Genomic DNA, 24,880 nt, shown 5'->3' on the forward strand with positions numbered 1-24,880 from the left:
GTACAGAAAGAAATGGATTCATCCAAATACTGAATTGACTTCTAAGAACCTAATGAGAAAAAAAATAAATCTGTGCATTTCCTGAGTTTTAGAAATGTAAGTTTATTGAAAAAATAAAACCATACAAAAAAAGTCTTTGTAAACAGTACAGAAGCTGACAGGAATAACCTAACTTGGAGAGCCATGTGGAGACTGATGAGGCATGCTGTGATGGAGCACTTTGGAAGAAGAGATTGTGCCTATTTTTGCCCCTCACCTTATCCATGCAAGCCAGCACCAGTTTTGTCCCACCACTGATCTGGCGGGGGACCTTGCAGTGAATGCTGTGCTCTGAACTTTTCTCTTACCTCAGAACTAATCATCCTGCCATGGTTCACCTGCTACAGCAGGCCACTGACTCATGTACCGCTGAGGCCTTTGGTCGTACACCGGTCCTGTTACCTCAGGCCATCCCTTGTGGTGGATCTGACTGTTGAATGCAATGGCTGTCTCTCAGGATACTCACAGTCCAGAGACATTAGTGCGAAGGTATGGTTCAGAGACCGATCCAGCTTCTGGGTCTCTGCCTCCAGAACAGCAGCATTGGGCTCCCTGACCACAGCTGCCAAGGAATAAGACAGCTCTTGGTGAAGGTCTGACAGCTCCTGGCTGGTCTTTGCACAACACTCAATATAGTCCTGCTTGTATTTTCGTTCTTGTGCCAACTGCTGCTGCAGAAGGGTAACCTGAAAGAGGCAAAAGGCTGAGCTCAGAGAAGCCCAGGCTGTTAGGACCCTCCTTGGCTCCTCAGTACCAGCTGTCAGTGTAGAAGCATCCTCCGGCCCTGACCAACCATTTGTCACTGGTGAATGGGGAGTAATAGGTTCCAAATTCACCCTGAACAGAGCTTAGATGATCAACAATTCCAGTTTCTTTCTGTCACACCATATACATGTACAAAACCGGTATCTTTCATTCTTTCACACTTGCTAAAGAAAAAGAGATTCCTACATGATTTAGAACCCAATTCTTTTTTTTTTCAAAAGATAAATTTGCACTACTAACACCACAGCTTCCACGTGCTTTTTCCTCAGCAGGACTACTGGTTACACAATTGTCACAAGAAAGACCAGTTATTCAGGGGCAAGGTACTCAGGAATAACTGTTCTGTTATGATGTAGCCTTAAACTTAACTGCTAACAACACATGAAAAGGGATGAAACACTCCTTTTTCCTAACTTCAGAACTAGGGAGCCACACTACTGAAGAGAGGGACAGATCTGACATTATATCTGAAATAACAAAGACACCTTTGTGAAACTGGGATGTAAAACCTGAAAAACCCTCCCACACTTTGGCAGGTAATGTAGATACAACTGGGAAAAACGGCCATTTGCTGCTTAGAGCATCTCCCAGAAAGAGGAAGATCAAGTTACAGTCTCCCATAACCAAGCAGTGCCCTCATTAGCGAGCTAAGGACTATTCTTTGACCAGAGCACCTTTATTTTCCTGCTGAATGGAAACAGGTCCACAGTGCAGGGAGACATGAGTCATAAGGGGAAAGTGGTACCATTCGTTATCTCTAGCAAGAGAACTTCAGACACTGAAGCTTCCTGGTGATAACTTGTAGTCTTCAGCAGTGTGCTTAGCTCACTTTCCAGAGCTAAGCATTATGTACTTTAGCCACAGTAGTATTATATGCATTTTGCCCTTATCACCTGTGAACATCCTCAGGGAGACCAGGGCATACCTGACCCAAATATCACTATCAAATGATGGAATAGTAATTGGAATGTACACTCTTACACTGATAAAACAAGTATCCTGATAGTGCTCAGGTCTCTGACTTAGTCCGATACTGGGACTGTGATTAGCACAGAATAAGAGTATGATACTAATAATTGCCTGAAAGCTACAAGCTCAGCCACTGCCTCGTGTCCCTGGAATTCTGATAAGATGCAAGCTCCACTTTTAACCGAATCAAGGGAAAATAGAAACCGTTGACAGGATGGGTAAGGCTCAAACGAAACATCCTTAGAATACTCTCTGGCTTCAGGCAAGTTTCAATTTTCTGAATTTCTTCCAATCCCTCACGCACCATGCCTGACACGGAAAGTCAGAGACTAGATCTAGATGAATAGTGTCGTTTGACCATGACCAACAGATGCGGCTACCTGGTTATTTTTATTGCCTGGTGTACTCGCTTCCTGACAGCTGGAACCCAGCCAAACAAAACTTGTGCTGTAACATCATGTAAAGTTGTGCTCATCAGTGCAGCTACAGCAGCTTTTGATGACAACTACTCCTCACCTGATTCTGTAACTCAGCTAATTGACTGGAGAGAGCATGAGCCTCCTCCTGTGAAGGAAAAGCAAGAATTTCTTGTTAGTTTCCAGTCTGGGCAGGGTAACTGTCTATATTAGACTTACATTAGGTCTATATAGGGAGGACACTGTTGCCACTGGGATTTGCCATATAGTTTCTCTGTATGACCAGACCCTTCTCCCACCAAGTAAGATTCTGTTCACACCTGTCTAGAAGCAGGCGTCTTGTCTTCATCAGACTCTGAGAGAGAAAACTTGCATGCACCTCGCAGTGACTGACCACTATAACCTCTCTTCAATCTTCTTCGTTCACGTTCCACCTGCACATTGGATAGGAGAAAGAGTCATAGAAACTAGCCTGGACATAATTGTGAGATTTCTACTCAGAGAAATCTCTACTTACACCAGAGAAAGCCAGAGGCAAAAAGCACTCAATGTAGACTATGGAAAAGAAAAAGCAAGAGGAGGTTTCTGACACAAGAGTGTCAAATGTGCATGTATGGCAATGCCAGGGCATGAAGAGTAGTACCTAAGTGAATGTTCATCTATGAAAGTAGTGTGTGGCCCCAAGAGAAGGAAAACATGAAAGTGTATGTCCACAGAGGAAAGTGGGAGAGGAGGTAAAAAAGCAGAGGACTCCAAAGGGCAGTATATGGAAATGTGTTGTGTTCTAGAAGGCCATGAGGCATTGGAGAGGCAGTGAAAGCCTGTTTTACCTGCTCAAGAGTCCTCCTGAGCTCAGCATTGAGTTGCTTCAGCTCAGTCTTTTCATGTTCCAGCCTTGCAATTGCTTGCTGCAGACACTCCAGCCGCTGTGACAGGAGTCTCTTCTCTGTGACCCATGATAGCTGCTCCCCTTCTGCAATAGCCTGCTGGGTATACACAGAGAAGATTATGTGAGCTGGTGCCACATAAAGGTTAGAAGGATCGGATCAACAAGTCAGAGAGGGTGACCAGCTTCAGGAATGGACAGTGCTATGTCCCTTCTTTCCCTCCTGGTCCATGGGCCAAAACAGCACTTTATTTTCTTTTAGTTGACTAATGATCAGTCATACTGCCTACCTGAAGATGAAACCGGTCCTCGTCCCTGTCTAAAACCATACTTTGCAAGATGGCTATTTCTTCCCTCAAAGTTCCATTGGCCATTTCACTCTTAGTAAGGGCAACAGTCAGTGCTTGTGCTTTCTCTTTCCATTCGATTTCTCCACTTTCAGTCTGCTTCAAAATAGCAATCACACGCTTCAATTCTTCTCCTTTTACTTTCCTCTCATCTTCCAGTTGCTGGGCTAGCTCCTTCTGCCTTTTCAAGAGGTGGTCTCTCTCCTGGAGGACTTTCTTCCTCTCTGCTTCCTCTTCTTCCCATTTTTGGAGTTTCTGGATTTGTTTCTTTAGGGTCTCCCCTTCATCTTTCCATCGCAAAGCTGACGTTAATTGTTTCAGGAGTTCACTCTGCCTCCTAAGCTCTTGTTCTCTCGCTGTCAGAGTCTTCTCTAAATACCTGACTTTGTCTCTCTGGCACTTGATCTCTTCATCCTTCTTTATCAGTGTCTGCTGAATGTGCTGGACATCTTCCTGAAGACCTCTCATTTCCTCACCTTCTAACCTTTTTTGCTCACCTTGAGCTTTAGTCTCCCATTCTTTCTCATGCAAGGCTTCTTTCAGGACCTTCTTTTGCTCTCTGTGATGTCTAATCTCTTCTTTCTTCTCAGATAGCATAAGCTGGAGATTCTGCAAGGTCTTCAGCTCTTCTTCTTGTTGTTGAAGTTTTTGCAAAAGAGTTTTGTTGTCTTGATCTCTCTTCCTCAACACTTCCTCAAGTAGATTTACTTGATTCTGGCAAGATGTTAGTGCTACTTTCATGCTTTCTTCACGAAGCTGGAACACATTAATCTGTTCTGACTGCTTAAGGATCTCCAAATTTTTCTTTTTCATTGTTTGGCTCATTTTGTTTAGGTCCTGCTGTAGACTCTTGGCCTGTTTGCCTTCCAACTCCTTCTGCTCTTGAAGTTCCTGGACATGCTCTTGCAGAGACTCTCTCTCTTGATCTCTAGCTGCTAGAGAAGATTCAGCATGTTCTAGTTTTTGCAGTATAGCTGTAGTCTGCATCACTGCCTCTTCATTTTGCTGTTGAAGCTTAGAGATAGTCTCCTCCAGTATCTCTATCTTTCTTTCCCTTTCTTTCAGAGTCACTTTTGTTTCTTGAAGACTTGCTTGATCAGCTTCATGCTTTTCCTCCTTTTCTTTGCACACCTCACATTGTTTTTTAGGTGATATAATTTCTTGCTCATGTTCCTTTAGAGCTACTTTAAGATGCTGCAGAATTTCCTTCTGCTGCTCAAAGTCTCTTTCTTGTTTTTGGAAAGTCTCAATCAGTTCCTTCTGAGATTCAATCATGAAATCCTTCTCTCTCAATATTGCCTTAGTGTATTCTAAGTCTTTATATAAGACATTAATTTGTTCTTCTGTTTTTTCCTCATGTTTCCTTGTTTGTTGCTTTTGGATGTCTAGGAGTTTGTCCTTTTCTTTTAAAGTTTCTAATGTCTGCTCCAGTTGATCATGGACAGTCTTCAACTTCATTTCCATGACTTCTTCAGCTTCCTGAATTTGTTTTTGCTGTGACTCAAGCTCCTGGTCTTTTTTAGATAAAGAAAGGGTCATCTTTTCTATTTTACCATGAAGCTCTCGCAAGTACTCCTCTTGATGCGCCTTGTACTGCTGGAAGAGTCTTAACTGATCCCTTTGAGTGTCAGACTCACTCTCTCTGTCTCTAAGAACTGCTCCAAGGTGTTCAAGACTTGCGTGCAAAGATTTCACCTGTTCTTTCTCCATCTCTAGTTCTTGGATGTGCTGAGTCAGAGACATAAGCTCTAAATTTTTTTCCTGCAAGTTTCCTTTCATATGATCAAGATCCACTAGCAGACTTCTCACTTGTGATGTACCATGTTGTTCTAGAATCATTATTTTCCCTTCCTGGAATTTGATCTCCTGGTCTCTGTCTTCCAGGTCTTTGCTCATCCTGCTCACAGCAGCCTTCTGCAACTCCCGTTGTTTCTCCAGCTCCTGTATCAGTTCCTGCTGGGATCTGACCTCCTGTTTTCTCTCCTCCAAGTCTTTGCTCATGTTGCTTACAGCAGTCCTCTGCATTTCACATTGCTTCTCCAGCTCCTGTATCAGTTCCTGCTGGGATGTGATCTCCTGTTTTCTCTCCTCCAGGTCTTTGCTCATCTTGCTCACAGCAGTCATCTGCGTTTCTCGCTGCTTCTCCAGCTCGCGTATAGTTTCTTGCTGGGTTCTGATCTCCTGGTCTCTGTCTTCCAGGTCTTTGCTCATCCTGCTCACAGCAGTCCTCTGCATTTCTTGCTGCTTCTCCAGGTCCTGTATCAGTTCCTGCTGGGATCTGATCTCCTGCTTTTTCTCCTCCAGGTCTTTGCTCATCCTGCTTACAGCAGTCCTCTGCATTTCTTGCTGCTTCTCCAGCTCCTGTATCAGTTCCTGCTGGGATCTAATCTCCTGGTCTCTGTCTTCCAGGTCTTTGCTCATCCTGCTCACAGCAGTCCTCTGCAACTCCCGTTGCTTCTCCAGGTCCTGTATCAGTTCCTGCTGGGATCTGATCTCCTGTTTTCTCTCCTCCAGGTCTTTGCTCATCTTGCTCACAGCAGTCATCTGTGTTTCTCGCTGCTTCTCCAGGTCCCGGATCAGTTCTTGCTGGGATCTAATCTCCTGGTCTCTGTCTTCCAGGTCTTTGCTCATCTTACTCACAGCAGCCCTCTGCACTTCTTGTTGCTTCTCCAGCTCGCGTATAGTTTCTTGCTGGGTTCTGATCTCCTGGTCTCTGTCTTCTAGGTCTTTGCTCATCTTGCTTGCGGCAATCATCTGTTTTTCTTGCTGCTTCTCTAGCTCCTTTATGTGTTCTTGCTGGGATTCTGTCTTCTCTTTTTTCTCTTTAATGTCCTTAATGATCTGATCTAGAGTTGTTTTATGCATTTCTTCTTGTTTTTCCAGTTTTCTCATCTGTTCCTGGTATAACTTCATTTCTCCCTCTCTCTTTGATAGGATGGCATTTGTTTGAGTAAGATTCTCCTCCAAAGCTTTTACATCTGCTGCCTCTTTCTGTAGCATCTGGATTTTGTCCCACTGAGTTTGCACTTCTTCATTTTTTATTTTTAAGATAGACAATGTAGTTTGAAGTTCTTGTTCAAGGGAGTGATTCATTTCTGCTGCTGTATTTGCTCGTGTTTCAGAAGCTGTGACTGATTCCTGAAGAAGTTTTATCTCCCACATTAGTTTTTCTTCATCTGCTTGCAGTCTGTCCCGTTCATGCTGCAATACAGCAAGAAAAAGATTCAATAATTCCATTTATATATGTTTGGTTTTTATACTAGATTTGAACCCCCACTTTGGTGGCAGTCAAGGGCTGCAGTTTGAGAAGACCAAAAAATTATGCAAGAAATTGCCCTTTATACCTTACCAGCACATCCTTTCTTTGCTTCTCAGTGCTCTCAAGTTTCATTTCCAAAGATGCCACCTCTTGATGCAGAGTCATAGCCTCCTTCTTTAGAGCAGCAGCCTCTGCCTGCAAGGCAGCTTGTAAAGAGTTCTTCTTGTCTTCTGCCATCTGCCTCTCTGCAGCAGTAAAGATCAAAGAGAAGGTGAAAAGCAAAGCAAAGCAAAACCAAAAGTGATTTGTATCCTAGGGAGAAAACATTTTCCTGTCTGTCTGTGTTTTACAGTAGATGAGAGATTTAGAGTCCTAAAGAAAAAGGGTTGGGGGTGGGCGGGGGAGAACAAGAAGCAAAAGTAAAGACTGACTATGACACAGTTAATGACCAGGACGACATAAGAGGCTTTAGAAAATAGAACAGATACCAACATTGTGCTTTAAGATACACTTTAAGGTATTTGTCCAAAAGGATACTAGGGAAATACATTGTGCGTTGATAGAGAAAAAAGAAAAATATTCCATGATACTAGGACAACAGCAGAGCAGGAACAATTGAGCATCATACCAGTAGTGACACCTGAAGCACACAGGATTAGACAGGAACTAAAACAAGCTAAAAGATAGAACTATAGGAATAGTTCCTGTCTAGCAGTTTAGTCTAAACAGGAAAAGTACTGACCAGTGGGACAAGCAGAATCTACCCAATGGCAAAATTTAAAGTATGTACTCTGTTAGCATATATGATAAGAAAACCAAACGCTACAAATCTTCCAGAAATAGGGATGATCTAAGGCAGGATTCTGCTGTAAAGAGTCTGAAAAATGTTCAGTGATTCCATCTCACAGAAGTTACACAAAGAAATACTGAATAGTTAAAGGTATTACGTGAGCAGGTGGCAGTATGTGAGGGAAACAACGAGCACGAGCAATGCCCACACTTCCTGTTCCTGTAGTCTGAGACAAGGAAAACAAGACAAGGAGATGGAAAAGCAATTCTGATTTGGAGAGTGGGAAAATAACAGCAGAGAGAAGAGCAGAGATGCCTGTCCAGCTCTCATACAGAGAGAACAGGAGCCCTGGAGGGCTCTGTGAAGGCCTAGATATTAGAGGAAGGTGTAATCAGAAGTATATGAAAAATTGTAGATATATCCAAAGTGAATGTGTTACCGAAGACATAAGTAAGAAGTAGCTAGGGGAGCAAGAAACTGTGTTTGCTACAGATCTGAGCTCAGATACTAGGATGCAAAAGCATTAGACAACAGAAAACTAGGAAAAACAGCAGAAGAAAGGATGCATTGGCAATTACAATAACACAGTAGCTTAACACTGAACTGATGCTCTGTGAAATGGCAATGTAAGAGGATAAGGAAGTCTGCAAAGATAAGGTTTTTAGCAGGCTGGGATTTTTAAACAGTGTGTGGAAAAGGATGCTGTAAGGTATCAAGTCTCACCTACTTTGTAGTGATATATTACCTGAGAGTGATCACCTCTGAACACATATCACTGGTCATAGCACTATATGCAGTGCCAGCCACTGGGTCTTTGTTATGAAAAGCTTTCACTGGTAGTTCTATGGGCAAATCTCATGCTTGATTGCTTTTTCCCTCCTCCCATCTCCTGGCACTGCACTTTTCTTGTGTGACACCAGAAATCCCTGCTCATGAGACAGGATTGGCTCAGTGGGTTGGAAAGGCAAAGCTGTACCTTCCTGGCATTGGGTCAACTGCTTTTGTAGTTCTTGATTGCAGGCACTGAAGTGGTCCATCTCAGCTTGCCTCTTGCTCAGCTCCAGCTCAAGGTCCTGTATTTTCTTCCTGGCATCATTCTGGAAGAGGCAAGAAGAGCAAAATGAGTTCACAGAGCCACTGCTGGCAGAAGACAAGGAGGTACAAAAGCTAAAGGCAGAAGTAACCAAGGTGGGAGGGGGCAGTTGGACATTAATGGTAAATGTAATCGTGATCATCTGTTTCCCCTGTGGCAGCAAGCAAACCTGGCCTACAACTTACACCAGTTCTTGCACTAGCACTCTGCTTCTCAGCTGAGTTCAGCAGAAGGAAAGGATTTCTGGATGCACTACAGAGACACATTACCAGATCTTGCTGAGTCTGCCTCAGGTCCTGACGCAGGTCTTCTATGGCTGCTGCCACTTTGTCCACCGTGAGTTCTGCAGGGACTTCCCTGGCCTGAGAAACAGTTAGGCTCCAAACACGATCCTGTTCTGAAGAAAAAAGCCAATGTGTTTCAAGCTTTAATACGGGGTCCCACAAACAAGGCCTCTTTTTACATAGGAGAAGGTGGCAGCACCTTTGTTGTTGCCTTAGAGTTCATGTTACAGCAAGACATGTCATAGGCTAACATTATTTTGCTGCCCACTAATGTGGGTGCTGCTCCATGGAAGAACGCACATACACTTCCATGACTATGGGCCTCTATTTAATTCTGGTGTTGGTTATTTCTCCACATATAAACAGGAGCTTGTCTCTGTGCAGAGACCTCAGGCTTTCATGACTTCTCAAGGCTTGAGTCAGTCTGAAGTGAAAGGATGAATCTATTAGGATTACAAAGAAACACTCCTTCATTTTATCTGCTCTCCTACGTGTACTCCACAGTCTCCTCAACCTTCCCACACTTGCCTGAGTTCCAAGTGACCATGCCTCTGCTTGTATCAGTGCTGTCACACAGCATGTGGTGGAGAACCAATCGCAGTTTGTCCAGTTGTGATTGGGCTTCACAATGGGCACTGTTAGCCTGCTGGCACTCTGTAGCCAATGCCTTTGCTCTGTTCTCTGTGCTACAAAGCCTCAGCTGAAGTTCAGCCATTTCTGTCTCCAGCATGTGCAAAGAGTCTCTCAAGCACAGTTCGCCGGCTCGGGACTCCTCCAGATCCTGTAATAGCTGCTTCTCCCGAGCTGCCAGGCCAGCCTCCTTCTCCAGCACCACTTCCTGCATTGACTGTACCTACGACACAGATGCACAAAGCCTCAGGGACAGTGCTGCTACTGAGGCAGCAGAGCAGGAAGTAGAGGAAAAAATAAGGAATTACTTTAAGCAACAACCACATTGGAAACGAAATGTATAAACAAAACAAAACAAAAAACCACAAACAAACCAAAAAACAAACAAACAAACAAAAGAAGGATTCAGACTAAGTAAAACAGACAGTAAGCTAGAAACTTATTCTGGTGCCTGAAGGTTAAGGGGCCAAAAGGAAGCTTCCCCATCCAGAAAGCAACAGCCCAACCATCAGAATTTGCAATTCCAATCTCCAACCTCAGAACAGAAGCAGCAAGTGTTTGAGTAGAAGGCTGGCAGCGTGAGGTGGCAGATCAAGCATCCCTGCATGGAGGTCAGGCTGCCAGAAATGCCTGGGAGTAGAAGCAAATAGAAGTCTGTCAGCATCCCTTATTGTGCATCCCCCAAATACCAGATGAACTGGCTGAGATGGAAGTGCTTTCTGCGGTAACTACTTCTGTCTCACCAGATAGCTGGTTTCTGTCTCTATAGAGACAGAAACACTACTTAGGGACATTCCAACGTAGATACTGAAAAATTCCAAAAGAGTCTTCTGCTCTTCCTCATAGATTTAATGGCTTGAACCATGACAGAACAGAGGACAACACAGGGAGAACATAGCAGATCCAGCCTTCACTTTTATGTGCAAAGTCTCTGCACAGAACACAGGAGCATGTGTTGTTGGAAGGGGAAAAAAGGTGGGGCCTAAAAGCTGAAAGTGGTATTCAATTCCCCTGGAGAAGAGAATTTTGTTGGATAGGGCACCTGGTTGTTGAGCTCCTGTATTTCTCTTCTGTAGTCTGAATGGAGCTGCTGGGCCTGTTGGATAGCAGAAAGCAGTTTAGACACCTCGTTCTGCTGGGCGAGGTTGTTTTCTTCCAGGGTCTTGAGGCTCAGTTCCTTCTGTTCCAGAGACAGAGACAGCCTGAAAGAAAGAGAGAGTATGTGACTCATTACTACATTGTATAACATTTAGAAACCTCTTAGGACTTCCACCACCAAGGGGAAAATTACTGTCTCTGCTGAGGTTTATCTAAATAACTAGGCTGCTTGTTCAGTTCTAAACCAGGCTGGCAATCACACCCAAGCATGTGTCCACTGTGCTCACTTCCACAGAGGAAATCTGAATTATTGGCTAAATTTCATATATTTTTTTGAAATGTGAATAAGAATATAGACAACTTAATATGGGTGCACAAATATTGAAACACTTAAACCAGAGATGTTTAAAGCCATAGTGATAACCACAGATACAATCCCATGTTCTACCATTCTGCAGTACAGGTGGTACCAAGGGGCAGTTTTACCCACCACTGGTTCTTCTCAACTTCAAGAATGCCACAGAAGAATATAAAAGGCTAAGAACTCCATGGAAGAGGAAAACATGCAAATTGTGAATGGGTTTATGGATAAATGCATCTTTATAAATGTCTAGAATCCACAATATACCTTTTTATCTTTCTTATCCTCTTGTTTGTCTGTATGCACACCTCTGTGCTGGGTGGCTCCATGCACTGGAGCTCATGTTAATGCTCATAGATGTACAACAAAGGGCTGGAGACCAAGAAACAGGCAATTAGAGAACTGTCTTACCACAGATTGCCTTCTACTTCACCTCTGTGAAAGCTACAGCCTAAGAAACATATCCCTCATGCTAGCCATAATGTGCACCCATACAGAGTATTTCTGAGATGTACAGACTGGGAGAAGAACTCACTGAGAACTGCCCTGCAGAAATGAAGGCAGATACCAGAAGTGGTAATGGAGATTTGGAGGAAATACTCAGATCCGTATATAAGATGTAGGATCCCTCATAGCAGAAAGAAAAAAAGAGTACTCTGCCTTCTACTTAACTTCTTTAGTGAAGAGTTCTGTTTAAGACTGGCAGGACTTCACCAGATGAAGTAGCCTCCTTTCTCTTCTTTGTTGCACTCCTTGGACAATAACATTGGTAACTGTTGAGGCTACAAGGGACCCTGCTTGAGCATCTCCAGATGCCTGTTAGGATATTTTGAGGAATGGGGTAACACAGGGCAATGAAAAACATGCTCATTTCTTGGGAGCCTCCAAGTTCCATGATGGCTTCTTCCAACCATAAATGTAAGGATGGAAGACTAGTGCAGATCTTAAATGTTTGAAGTGTAGTGAACCCAAGGTGGAGCTGGTGGATCTATTTAGCCTATTATACTGCAGCTTGTCCTGCCTCCTTAGGCTTAAACCCCCGAAAGTTTAATTTACAGTATTTATAAGCTGACATAATAAAAGAACACCTCCTTTTAAAGAAAAGACTAGTTCAAAAGCCACTGGCTTCAGAAAAAGTGTGACCAAAAGAAAAAAGAGCTATTTTCATATGCAAAAGTCTAAAAGAGGGAATTCATTAAATAGAACAGAGTGTCTTGCAGGCTTTCAATTACCTGGCTCTTTCACTCTCTAGGACCTTCAGTGAAGCCTCAAATTCTGCATTGTGACGCTCCACTTCTTCCCATCGACTCCTTTCCCCCTCCAAGGACTGCAGACACACTTGTAGCTCTTTGTTCTGATGTTCTACCTCTTCCCACTGGCTCCTCTCTTCATCCAAAATCCTCTGGAGCTGCACAACCTCCAGTACCTTCTGCCTTGACAATTCCTGTGCCTCATTCAGATCCTGCTGAGCTTTGAGGCCAATTGCTTGTTGGGACTCTTGGGAAGCTGCTAGCTGAGATGTCAGCTCTTCCACCTGAAGTAACACATAACAGCACTCAAAGACTACAGCTTGTCACTGTCAGCCATATCATGTACTATGAAGAAAGGGGAAGAACAGATTTAAATTTCATCTTGTCATGAAGTACTAAATTCGCAATGGACACAACTGACTTGTATAAAAATCTAGAGTGACATCACATTTGTCTGATAAAAATCTTAAAAAACCAAGGCTAGCAGTAACAGACCAGCAAAAATCCATTCAGATGATTACTGGCAAACAGGAAAAAGGAGTAGCTTATCTGTCCAGGGCAGCAGCTGAGATTCAGGTGACTGCTAAGTCTCCTTTAGACCAGCTGAGATGGAGACCTATGATGGCAGTCAGAGGAATTACTCCAACAGCCTGTTTTGCAACAGAAAAGCAAGAAGTAGAGACATGACATGTTTGATGACTAAAATATTTTTTGCTGTTTAAGTTACCTGTTTTTGTAGATCATCCCTCTGTTGAAGAAGAATATTCAGTTCCTCTTTGATGGTTTTGATTTCTTCCTTATGCATATTCTCCATTGCCTTGATCTTACAATGAGTTTCTCGCAGCTCTGCTTTCAGCTTTTCTGTTATGTTCTGTAAATACAAATGGAAAGCAATTTACTGGGACCTGCCATCAGCTCCATGTTTTATCTCCTTCTGTCTCATTCACATGCATTCAGCCACTTTCTCCTTTTCTACCCACCACTCCTTCCATTGCAACCCTTCCTTCCTCTTGCTGGCTTCTGGAGCTTACCATGCTCTGTGTCTTCAGTGTCTACAGCAGTTCTTGCCTCTTCAGTCCCAGGACCTGTGTTTCATTTTCTTCTTACCGTTCTTCACTGTTTACTTGGCTCTGTTACCAACTGCTTGTATCTTCTACTTACCCTACTAGTGAGACTTACCTGCCCATACACTTGCTGCTCTTTCACCTCTTGCCTGAGTTGCTCAAGCTGTTGGCAGGCTTCTGTTAGCTCTCCTTGAGTTTGGAGTAGTGTCTCTAATAAAGCTTTTTTCTCACTCTCTTTTTCTAGCAGGACCTGTACAGAAAGAGAAAGTAAAAAACAGGTTTAATCTTCACAGAAAAAAATGCACACGGACTTCAAAGACTTGGAAGGCTGATAGGTTCACATATTCTCAAAGCAACATGCTGCTGGCTTCCTAGGTCACTAGATGGCACAGATTCCTAAGTGAGTTTGGCAGTATAAACATATGCGGTCCATCTGTGACTGAGTATTCAGTAAACTTTTAACCATCTAATAGGAATATGTGTGACCTTTTTCTAGTGCTGGTGAGCGTATTCTTTGTCTTCTGTTGTGTCCTGTTTGTCTTTTAATATAGACTCTTGCATCTGCTTTGCAATAGAGAACATGCAAGTCTGCCAGAAGGCTGAAGCTAGCAGCTCCTTCGGAAAACTCTTGTGGGGCTTGGTGAAAATTACTGCAGTTTTAAGGATACGCTGCCACCTCTTACAGCTAATTCTGTCATTTCAGTACCTGCAGACACAACTATGGTTACGGCCATGCCTTGCCAATCTGCATAAGAAGGAATTTGGGTAGAACACAAGGAAGACTCTCAGCACACAATAGGGTTGCTTTGGCACATGGGTCTGGTCACAAAACAGTTACCCAGCAAGTGACTTGAAACACAGCCTGGAGGCCATCTCTGTTACACTACTCAGAAACATTTAATTCCCACTGCCAAAGAGTCCTGAATGCCTTTCACTTCACCAAATTCAAAGTAGAAAACACTTCAAACACTTCAGAAAAAAGGGACGCTCAAGGCATGCTCTCACAGTCCAATATCCAGCTAACTTCCATAACTCCATCTTTTCTGTACACATTGCTTCCTTCAGCTCACCACTGTGAGATATGATTATGGTGTTTATGCTATCTTCAGGTCTGCAACGGACTTCCTGCCTTTCTTAAACTTACACTCTGATAGTCTCTTGCATTATAGGCACTGTGCTTCATGGCACAAAAGTCTTATGGTTGTTAAGGCAACTCCTGTTTACAGAAGGGCATCCAACAGACATCTTTACCCAGATGTACAGTGTCAAGAGAAAAATTACCAATAAGGAGACCAGAAGAGTAAAAACACGAATTCTGCTTTCACACTCTTTACCTCTTGCTTAGCATTTTCAACTCTAGTTCGCTCCTCTTCTTGTTGAGCTTGCATTGTAGCAACCTTCTGCTTCATATCAAACAGCTTCTTCTCATGCTCACCTTCTGTCTCTGCTTTCTCCTTTTCCCATTTCTCCAGCATCTCCTGCAGCTCTAAATGGTGCCCTTCCCGCTCATTTGCCTGATGAGTGAAGGACAAGATTCCAAGATGTAGTCTCAGGTAACCTCATGAGAAACATGTGAATCTCCATCCCTCCCCCAAGCCTCTACCTGAACAGCAAACAGCAGCTGCCTTGTGCCCTTCAAGGAACTTAAAAAGCAGGTCAGCAGGTGGAACAAATGGAGATAACACCTTCCCCTCTCTGATGGCTGCCTGTTTCCTAACACCCTTGTTCTTAGCATTTCTCTCTGTTCTCATCTCCATTTTCAGAACTCAACCCCATTTTATTCAATAAAAAGATGCAGACTGACTGCAGGATGAGAAAGAGGCCAGTATCCTGATGCTCTAGCGACAAGACAGACCATGGACTGAAGTACCAGGAACAAGGAGCTTGTCCTATATGCTTTAAACCCAAGGGTAATAACTCTGACAACCATGAAAGGACAGAAAGAAAGGAACGTAGTTTCTGTGATTGCATTTGGCAGGAATGTTAGTAATCTACCTCATGATATACAGCAGTCTGGTCAAGATCCTACCCCTTTGCTGCGAGGCTTTGGGTTGAGTTCACCTAACCTTCTGCTGAATTTGTCTTAAGGCCACACTGAATTGGTGACTGCATTTACTGTCCTGACATAGTCATGTGGGCCTTCGCATACGAGACTTCAAAGATGAGCCACTGGCTCTGCTGTCTGACCTAGCAGTGTGTGGCCTATGACAGATGATTACTGCCATTTCTCAGGCTCAGGCTATAATTACGCTAAATCCATCCCACAAAGACTGCTTGAAACCATATTCTTTCCTACCAGGTCTTGTAGGAGTTTGTTTATTTCCACTTCATGATCAGTTTGATGAAGTTTGAGAGCATTGTTATACTGCTGTTCTGTCTGCAGGAGCTGTTGTGCCATGTTTTCCCGTTCCTGCTTCATTAAAGATCTCTCTGCTTCCAGCTCACATTGAAGACACTTCACTTCCCCTGCAAACAAGACGAATGGCAAGAAATTCAGTACCTACAGAAACAACGGTTCTGATTTTGCTAGCCTTAAGCTGTTTTAATTTCAGTGCAAAAGGGCTCTGGCTGCATCTCCTTCATTCCTCAGCACTGCACTGCAACCAGGTGAGAGTATCACCAGAGACAAAATACACGAGGCTCTCACCTTGCACCACTTCCTTAGCCTGGATGACTGTATGCAGTTGCATTTCAAGCTGACTCCTAGTGATCTCCAGCTGAGATATACGCTGCTGCGCCTCAAACAGGCTTGATTCCAGGGTCTCCTTCACTGACCTGCATGTTGTAAACATAGAAAGAATGAGCTTCTTACTCCTAACATGCTCAGGGAGTTATTCCAGTAAGAAGTGGTTCATAATCCCCACACCTGAGAATGGAAAATGGGTTGTGTGGAAATTTATGAACATAAAACATATTTCTGCTACTTTAAATAGCAAGGCAGGCCTCTCCAAGGGAATGCCCAGGTTTTACTTGTGACCTAGCATAACACAGGAAGTACAGTCTAATTTGATCTCAATAGCCAAATCTTAAATTGCTGTCATCTGATATATGACAAACAAGTAGTTGTGCCCACAGAGTCTGTACCAGCAAGCAAAAATCCATCCATCAGGGCTCACAGCCCTGATACCATCAGCACTTCTGAATGACAACAGGATTTTGGAACCTGGAGCTGAAGTTACTTCCCTGCTCTAATACTGAGTCCTGTGTGCCAGTGTCTTACAATATACAGCATTGCTTCATTAGTACAGGGACACAATTAGGATAACATCATTAAAGGTACAGCAATAAAATCCACAATAGCAACATTTCACTGCTTGCTTGAAGATATGTCTTCCATTGTACAACAAAGAAGAGCAAACACATATCTGACTATGCCAATTTCTGACAGTCCAAAGTAAATGTGCTACACTTTAAGGATAAATAGAAATCAGTCTTTGAAACAGAACAGAAAAGACAGAGTCCAAAACTGTGACAGCAAAAGGCTCGAGACCATCATCTGGCAAGAGCAGTTGATGAGTCTTCGTGCTAATGCTTTTATCTATTAACAAAGGCTCTTTATAACTAATTTCCCTCTTCTTTTTACTGATGCTGTCACTGAAAAATAAGAAGAGCTGAATGCTTAATAAAGGCTCTCTGTAAGTACCTACTGCCAATCTCTGTTTTCATGAAAATATATGGAACAGATATAATCAAGCAGTAAGTATCCTCCACTTCACCTACACTGATAAAACCTGGAAAATCACATCAGTGTTACAGCCACTAGAAGAAAGCGAAGAGCTGTTTACAGACAGTTCAAGTTCAAAATTTATCATATTCCACCTTGCAGCTCTGGCTACACTCTCCTCTGGAAGTTTAGCCAGCAATAAAAGTTATGAACAAGCAGTACAGCCAAATTGACAAAATATTATTCAGCTGGATCAAATAAGAGAAGCTGGAGCTCAGAAGAAGCAGCAGCTCTCAAGAAACATACTGAGCTGAAACAGTGTTTATCAGCCTTGCCAACAACATACTCTGGAGTGGTCAAGTGTAAGTCATGATGCATGACAGACAACCTCCAAAATAACATTTATACAGCTTTGCAAGTTCAAGAGTCTTCTAAAAGCCACCTAGAACACAGGACAAACTTTGTTTGTGAAAAGCAGAACTTGTCACGTTTGATCTTAGTAGCCTGATACAGCACAAGGACAGTATCTTGTTCCTTCTCTGCGTAATATCTCTGTGATATCCGTCTCTGGAGGCCACGTGCTAAGGTGTACAGGACCCACACATCAGTGATTCACATCAGTGATCAGCAATTCCCAAAGACTGGCAAGGTTTCAAAAGAAGCTTCCCCACTGCAGGCAGAACCAAACCCAGGTCCTGTACCACAGTTAACATGAGTTAGCTTAGAAACAGAAAGTCCTCAAGATCTTCAGCAGAAGCCTCTAGCTTCACCCTCTATGACAGCATCCTACTCAGAATGCCTGTATATAGTACCCTTGAATCCTAAAGGTTTCTGTTCAAATGTACAGAACAAGAAAACAAAAACAAAGAGAAGCCTCAGGCTCCATTAAACATCTAGATGCAAGCAGAGAGCATGGCACTGTTATTTCTCAATGCAGAGCAAAGGTACCTGATACTGAGGATTCAGATTGGCTTGCTTTAGACTTCACAGTCACGTGCAAGGTAGCACAAACATGAGCCCAAAGCTTTGTTAGATTTAGCTCTCAGAAAAATAACATTCAAACCATGATTATTATATGGGTTGTTGTTTTTTCCCCTCAAGATTCTTCAATTTTCTGTCTATGGAAGGTCAAGCTGTCTGACAAGCACACGGTCTGCAATAAATCCTTGTGTAATGATTACCACCTTTATAATTACAGACATTAAATAATGTCCTGTCTAGGGCCTCCTCCCTGCCTTTACCTGGCCTCTGCCAGCTGCTCTGAAAGGCCTTGTCTGTCCCGTTCCACAGCTGCCAGTCGCACTTCAAGGGCAGCCTTCTCATGCACCAGGAATTCCTTCTCTTTGGACACCTTGGCCAGTGCATCCTCTTGGCGAGAGGACTCTTGGCGCAACTGCTCCAAACCACTGCTAGCTGACTCTTGCTGGAGGTAAACCTGAAAGCAGGATAAAATACAGTTCTATTCATTTCTCTGAAGATCTGCTCAGAGCCAACCAGTGTCACTTCTGAATCAGTTAGAGCTCCTGTACTGTGGGATAAAAGCCTAAGAGCATCTGCTGTATACAGCACTAATACTTACAGTGCCGAAAGGCACTGGGACTTGGAAGTGGTGTGTAGGGCTATACTGGGTTGGCTGGGACCAGACAGCTACTTTAGGAAAAAATGTACATACCCCAGACTACGTGTTTTCATGCAAAAATCCTGCATTTTCCAGAACTGCTACCTTGCAAACTAAAATTCTCTCAGAATCTGTATCAGTACTTGAAATTTTCAGGTAGCTTTGAGCAAAAGTAACTTTCCTCACTGAAGAGAGTTAAAATAAATACAGTTTCTCCTTAAAAAAAAAAAAAAAAAAAAAAAAGGAATAAATGTAAAGCTGTTGGATGCAGTGAGGTGATGTTTGACAGGGAAACAGCCCTTATGGTGAGCATTGTCATTTAGTGATTTATGAAAGTCTGGCTGACATGGCCAAAAAAATGGTAGACTATATAATAATTCATGTCAGTAATAATGTTTAATCATCTTACACAAATAAGTTTTCTAATATACCTTGCTGATATTCAAACTTGAAGATTAACCACTATTTTTAAGCTTTTATCTTCAATATAACACCTCTGCTTTGTACTTGACAAACAATTTACCCTATAGCCAAAGACTAGAACAGAACAGACGATGAGAAAGAAGCTATTTTCCTCTCAGTTATCCGCAAATACCCATGACTGTACATTACAAAACTGTCATTTAAATGATGAAAAACTCTCCTCCAGTGATACGATTCCCATGAGCTTTTTCTCTAATATATTGAAATCAGTTAGTCCACAGAAAAGAATCTTGCCTGTTCACCTATTTCTTAAATTCCTCCTGAAAACCTAAAGAGGCTCTAACAATTCAAACCTACAATTTATGTCTTGTCTTAAAATATAGTTTGAACAACAACAGCAAGATGTCATTCCCCTTTGTAGCAGTACAAGGCAGTAGATATTGACTTGCAGCTCTGTACTGCTTCCAAGATTTAAACATAAGAACGGAGTTGTGAAAGTTGTGGTCTTCACAACAAAAAGCATAAATAGAAACATATGGCCTGTTTTTTACCTCAGAAAAAGATGAAGAGCTACAATTGTTTGCCTCTTTTGTCACAGATAACAGTAGCAGCCTCATTCAGGTGCACAGGCAACAAAAGTAATTTCTATGAAATTTATCAAAAGCAAAAAAACAGGCCAAAGCAGACAGTTTAAAATATGCTGTAGAAGCAAAAGACAGATCAATCCCCCAGAACTACAATCTCTGCAAGCCACCAAACCATTTCTAAAAGGAAGAGAGTTTTCTGATCTCTGGTGCTACCAAGCATCTTGTTGACAAAAGCACTGAAATATCAAAGACACAGCTTCCCTGAGCCAAGCAGCCAAATGTCAGAAGAACCTGTTTTTTTGTCTTACCTGGTTGAGTTTTTCCTGGGTTTCTTCCTTCTCCTCTGTCAGTATTCTCAGTTGCACCTGCAGCCCCTCCTGTTGCTCCTCTGCTTTCTTTAGCAGCTGCTCCAGGTGGGATTTCTCTGCGCAAAGCTCTTCGTTTGTTCTTTTGTAAGAGCTCATCTTCTCCTGTACAGAGGTCTTTGCTCTCTCCATCTCATCCACTTTACCTGACAGAACTTCAGTCTCTTGTTCCAGCTACAGTCATGGAAGCAGAGAGGAAACAAGATACAGCGAGATTTACTCTGCATAAAGTCTGGACAGAAAAATAACACTTCTCGATATTCAGACAGTCATCCTGTCTGAAGCACAAGTCTGAAAAGAAACAGCAGCTGGAGACAATCACCTGGCAGAATCCTTGGAAACTCTGCTCACCTGCAACACAAGCTTGTTCAGTTGCACTTTATCCAATGCAAGAGCTTCATTAATACTGCTCATCTTTGCTGTGGCAACATGTAGATCAGCTATTTCAGAACTCTGCTTATTCTGAGCCCCTGTCAACTCTGCTACTGACTGCTCTGCCTGGAGAGACAAACGAACAACATGAAAACAAAGACAGGAATATCCCTGACTTTAAGCAGCAACTCCAGATCCCCTTTGCATCTCTGACAAGCCTGATGTACTCCCAGTTAAACCTTTCCAATAAGTACGTGAGGATTAAATCCACCGCAGAATCTGTATGGAACACAGCATTGTCCAAGAAGGATAACACCATTTTTCCCTCACTTCTACTGCCAGAAACAGCATCTGTGATGGTCTTGCTATCAGAACCCCTTCTCCCACAAGTGCTACCTAGGAAAGAGTGGCCATACCTTTTCCAGTGCCATTGTAAGCTCGTGTTTCTCTTGCTTCAGCAGATCCCTCTGAAGGTGTGATTCCTCCAGCATCTCTCTTGTGACTACCAACTCACTCTGTAATAATGAATGTTTTGCTTCAAGTGCAGCTAAGTCCTTCAGACTTGAGAAGGGGAAAGGTAAACATGTTTTTAGTGACAAAAACATTATAATTTCCAAAACAAAGACTACATACTAAACCCCAGTTACAACAGTTTGAAGGATTTCCACCAACTTTCTATTTACACTTGAAGAATGCTGGGTTTTTCTGACTAGAGCTGTGCCACTCTTTCTCACTGATGTAGGTGAAATGTTCATCAGTAAGAAAGTTAAAAAAAGTTTTCAAAAATCACAGTACATTTCCAAAAAGTTTGGTAACTCTTATCCTAACAGCTTCCTGCCTGTTAGTTACCTCTCTCCTTTTTGATACAATGGACAGAAGACAGCAAAGTTCTTCTCTGGGTAAGATACTTTTTTGGGGTTTACATAATATTTCCCCAAACTGTTCTTACCTTCAGCACTGGAAGAGCTTGCAATCTTTTTGGGGAGGGGATGTATATGAATTTTCAAACTAATGATCATAGGACTATATAGAGCAATTCAGGCTGGAAGGGACCCCAGGAGGTTACCAGCCCAATCTTCAGCTCAAAGCAGGGTCAGCTATGGGATCAGTCCATGTTGCTCAAGGCTCTATCCAGTTGCATTTTTTAAATTCTCAGGAGTGGAACCTTCACACAGTAGAACTGGTTGCTCAGATATGTTGTGACTGTCACGTTGTTTGTTTTTGTCATTTAAATCCAGTCTGAATATCTGTTTTAGTTTATGCCTGTCATCAACCACCCCGGTCAGGTTTGGAAAGATTTTTTTAAAGGGTCAGAAAGAAAGGACATGGAGGCAGCTGTGCTGTATGTCAGTAGGTACCCAGACCTGCCCATGTACTCCCTCAATTTTCTATGCTACAGATGATAAGCACAAGAAATTCATTCCTTTGTCGTGGGCAAAGAGATCTCCTAAAACTCTGGCAAATGCTCAGCCCTGCCCAGAGAAAGCTTTAACACTCACAGGAGGTCCTGGTCATGACATACTCTCTCCATTGCTTGTTGCTGCTCCAGCTTTTCCCCTTGGGCTGAATCTTCCTTCAGCTGCAGTTCAGTATTACTTCGACGCAGACGCGAGGCTTCTTGCTCACTTTCGTCTAGCTGTTGCTGTAACTCTCTCCTGGTTTTCTCTAGGTTTGCACAGTCACTGCAGAGACAAGTTAAAAGAATGAGGAGACCTGCACAACCACTGATCCCATTTTCATAATTCTAGGATGGAGTTGCGAGGAGCAAGATAAGGAGGGACATGCTCTTCTCCTCACAAGATAACCGTGGAGGGAAGGAGAACTTAAGGCAGGGAAGGAGAGTTCTTTGACCATCACACCTTAGAACTCCCAGAGCTGGAAACAGATTGTCTGTAAAACACAGGAGGAGGATGAAACACACACCTTTTGAGCGATTCTACCAGGGACTGAAGGTGCTGCTGTTGGCTGCTTGACATCTTACTTTCCTCTTCCAGTTGCTCAATCCTTTGCTGCAGCTTTTTGCACTTTTCTTCCTCCTGTCTGTGTTGGTGCTGCAGGGAATTTATAGAGTCCTGCCTAGCAGAAAGCTCTTCTTTTAAGGCCTGTAAGGAATGGGGAGGAAAATAGCACAAACAAGCAATAATAAGTAGGGAAGATGGCTTCAGATACAGCAACTCGAGGACAAGCAAGTAGAGACAGCTCACCTGAAGGCAACAGCTGTGATGAGGGGGAGGAGATCAGGACAGAAAAGCAGTGGAACACAGAGCTGGTGAGACTGGCAAGGCAACATAGTAGCAAGAGTAGGGTGGCTAGAAGGAAACTGGGTAAATAAACAAAAAGGTCTGAAGCCAGGTGAGGCGTGAGCAGCTGAGACTGTGGCCAGTGGTGATGACAACCAGAAATTCTCACCTGTGTTGCTCTTCGCCTCCTTGCCAGTGCTTCCTGAACCAATACAAAGGCATGGTCTGCATCAAGAGAGCTCAGACAAGAAAGGATGTTGCTAGACTCCGGACGCTGGAAATTGTCAGTGCAGGCAAGGCTGACTGTGCTGTCACTGTCATCTAACACCACCTGAAAGCCCACATCAAACCATCACTCTTTGCTCAAACTATTTTATCTATTTCTACTATCTATTTCTACTTCTATTTCTGAACACAGCTGCTATAAAAAAGAAGAGAAGAAACAATTGTGAAGTGGTTGGAGGCTGCTTGAATGCCCAGTTTCTTAAAAGCTCTTGGGAATGATTTTGGTCTCCTTCAGCTTCTCAGAACCACATATACAAGCACCAGATCAACACTGGAAATAGCAATGAAAAGAACCATTAACATTGCCCAGGGATGAAGACAGCTGATGAATACTGGAAAACAGTAATGAAATAGCTAATGTTTACAATTACTCCGAGAGGCAGCAAAAAAGGAAAAAATGACTAAAATAAGTAGAAAGAACTGACTTTGTGAGAGGCTGTCTAAAAGATCTGATGATTAAACCTCCTGTACAAGGTGAAGTTTTGGACTACGTTAAAGTTACCCCTAACCAGTTGGAACAGTTAAGATTCTGTGATGATAATGGTCAGTGAAGACAGAGTGAAGGAGCAAGGCTGGCAAGCACATTGATTGAGTCAGTGACCTTTTATAAAAATCTGAAGAACAGCACAGTCATTGCTCTAGGAGGGTTTGGGAAGCCTCCAAGCAACACTGGAGTACAAATGTCAAGTAGCCAACTCAGAAAACACAGTTCAAGAGAGACTTTAGCATGACAGTGAAGGCTTAGGTACTGAAATTCCTAGCGACTCAGGTGAAGAGTCACAGGAGAGCCAACTCTGACATTTTATGTCAGATTTTATATCAAAAAAGTGGCACAAAAATGAAACAGCCAGCAGCAGTGAACAAACACAGTATACAACACGTGAGTCTATTCACCGTGCTTTTCTATTTCCTTCATTAAGTACTTTTAAATCAAATTTACAAGGATGTGGACCCAACTTCGTACTCACCTCAGTTATATCTTTGATTAACTTTTGAAGGGCAAGATTCTCTTCTTTGGCATTTTTAGTCAATGAAGCTTCATATTCTACCTCTAATCGACTTGCTTCCTGATAATAGAATGAGGAAAGAGTGTCCAAGAGAAGCTCCCCTCTGGAGCATTCCCATCTTCAGCAGTATTATCATGCTTGTAAGCCTCAGCCCTAATGATTCTAGTATATTACTTTCCTTAATCTATTCATTTTTTTCTTTGCTAAAACTAAGAGAAAGATCAGCAACTCTATAGACAGCTAAGTTGTCAATTTCAAGTAACTTTTATCACTAGAGACTTCAAGTCAGGGGCAAAAGTACACTAGTAAAACCTCCCTAAGGAAGGCACCCAAGATGTCTGTAGCTCCCCTGCCATTGCCTGCACCTGGACTGACTCCACATGTGCCAAACATGTTCCTGTTGTTTCAGCACAGCTAGCATCTTTACTACACTTTCTCTTGAGGAAGCCACACCTCTTTGTGCTAAGGCTGTAAAATAAAGACCTCAGACCAAGCAGACACTGGGCTATTTCCCAGATAAAGGTAAAACATACTAGAATCTCCACAGTGTTGTTAAGTGTTTTCATGGTCTTCTCCTTCTCCTCATTCTGCTTCTGAGATTGTATAAGCAAGGCTGAGAGCTCCATCACCCTGAGAAGAGAAGGTCCACGTGCCATTCCAAAAGCACACCATCAGCTGTTAAAGAGATAAGCAGCTCCCAAAAGCACAGCAGAAAAAGTTCAGCCCAGAAAATATAGCAAAGACAGATTTAATCTCTACATGTACCGTATGTTGCAGAAAGGCACTACTCGCCCCAAAGGACTCTGCACTCGGTCTTCCAAAGAAATGTCAGTACAGAGGTGCTACATTGCTTATGATAGTCCTCTGCAAATTCCTCCCAGCAACTAGAGCACAGTCCTGGATAGCAAAAGGGCTGTACAAGAGACAGAGTGCTCTTTATACTGCTCTGAATTTCTCACCGAGAACCAGTTAACAGCAAATACATTACAATATGCAATCTCCCCCCAGTCTTCTTACTCAGAAGAGAAGGGCTTCTGCTAAACTGCTAGATTCTCCTCTTCCCCCCCA

The 24,880-nt window shown here is 42.9% G+C and overlaps 1 protein-coding gene across 1 annotated transcript in view; it reads right to left on the reverse strand.

Moving 5' to 3' along the window:
• Positions 1–95: 95 nt before the first annotated feature.
• Positions 96–24,880, reverse strand: part of CEP250 (centrosomal protein 250) — a 31,002-nt gene continuing 6,217 nt past the window's right edge. Inside the window, 25 exon segments of the mRNA XM_082773164.1 lie at positions 96–725; positions 2,290–2,337; positions 2,510–2,623; positions 3,020–3,175; positions 3,366–6,623; positions 6,772–6,926; positions 8,448–8,568; positions 8,834–8,959; positions 9,372–9,701; positions 10,521–10,680; positions 12,170–12,471; positions 12,915–13,058; positions 13,367–13,501; positions 14,586–14,765; positions 15,548–15,717; positions 15,899–16,026; positions 18,157–18,350; positions 19,852–20,082; positions 20,260–20,406; positions 20,697–20,841; positions 21,780–21,962; positions 22,204–22,382; positions 22,690–22,851; positions 23,774–23,872; positions 24,346–24,442. Of these exon segments, the coding sequence (XP_082629290.1) occupies positions 438–725; positions 2,290–2,337; positions 2,510–2,623; positions 3,020–3,175; positions 3,366–6,623; positions 6,772–6,926; positions 8,448–8,568; positions 8,834–8,959; positions 9,372–9,701; positions 10,521–10,680; positions 12,170–12,471; positions 12,915–13,058; positions 13,367–13,501; positions 14,586–14,765; positions 15,548–15,717; positions 15,899–16,026; positions 18,157–18,350; positions 19,852–20,082; positions 20,260–20,406; positions 20,697–20,841; positions 21,780–21,962; positions 22,204–22,382; positions 22,690–22,851; positions 23,774–23,872; positions 24,346–24,442 (7,252 nt within the window). The 3' untranslated portion in view covers positions 96–437.

The sequence above is a fragment of the Aythya marila genome (assembly GCF_965140915.1).
Source record: "Aythya marila genome assembly, chromosome: 16".
In the NCBI taxonomy this organism is placed as follows: Eukaryota; Metazoa; Chordata; class Aves; order Anseriformes; family Anatidae; genus Aythya; species Aythya marila.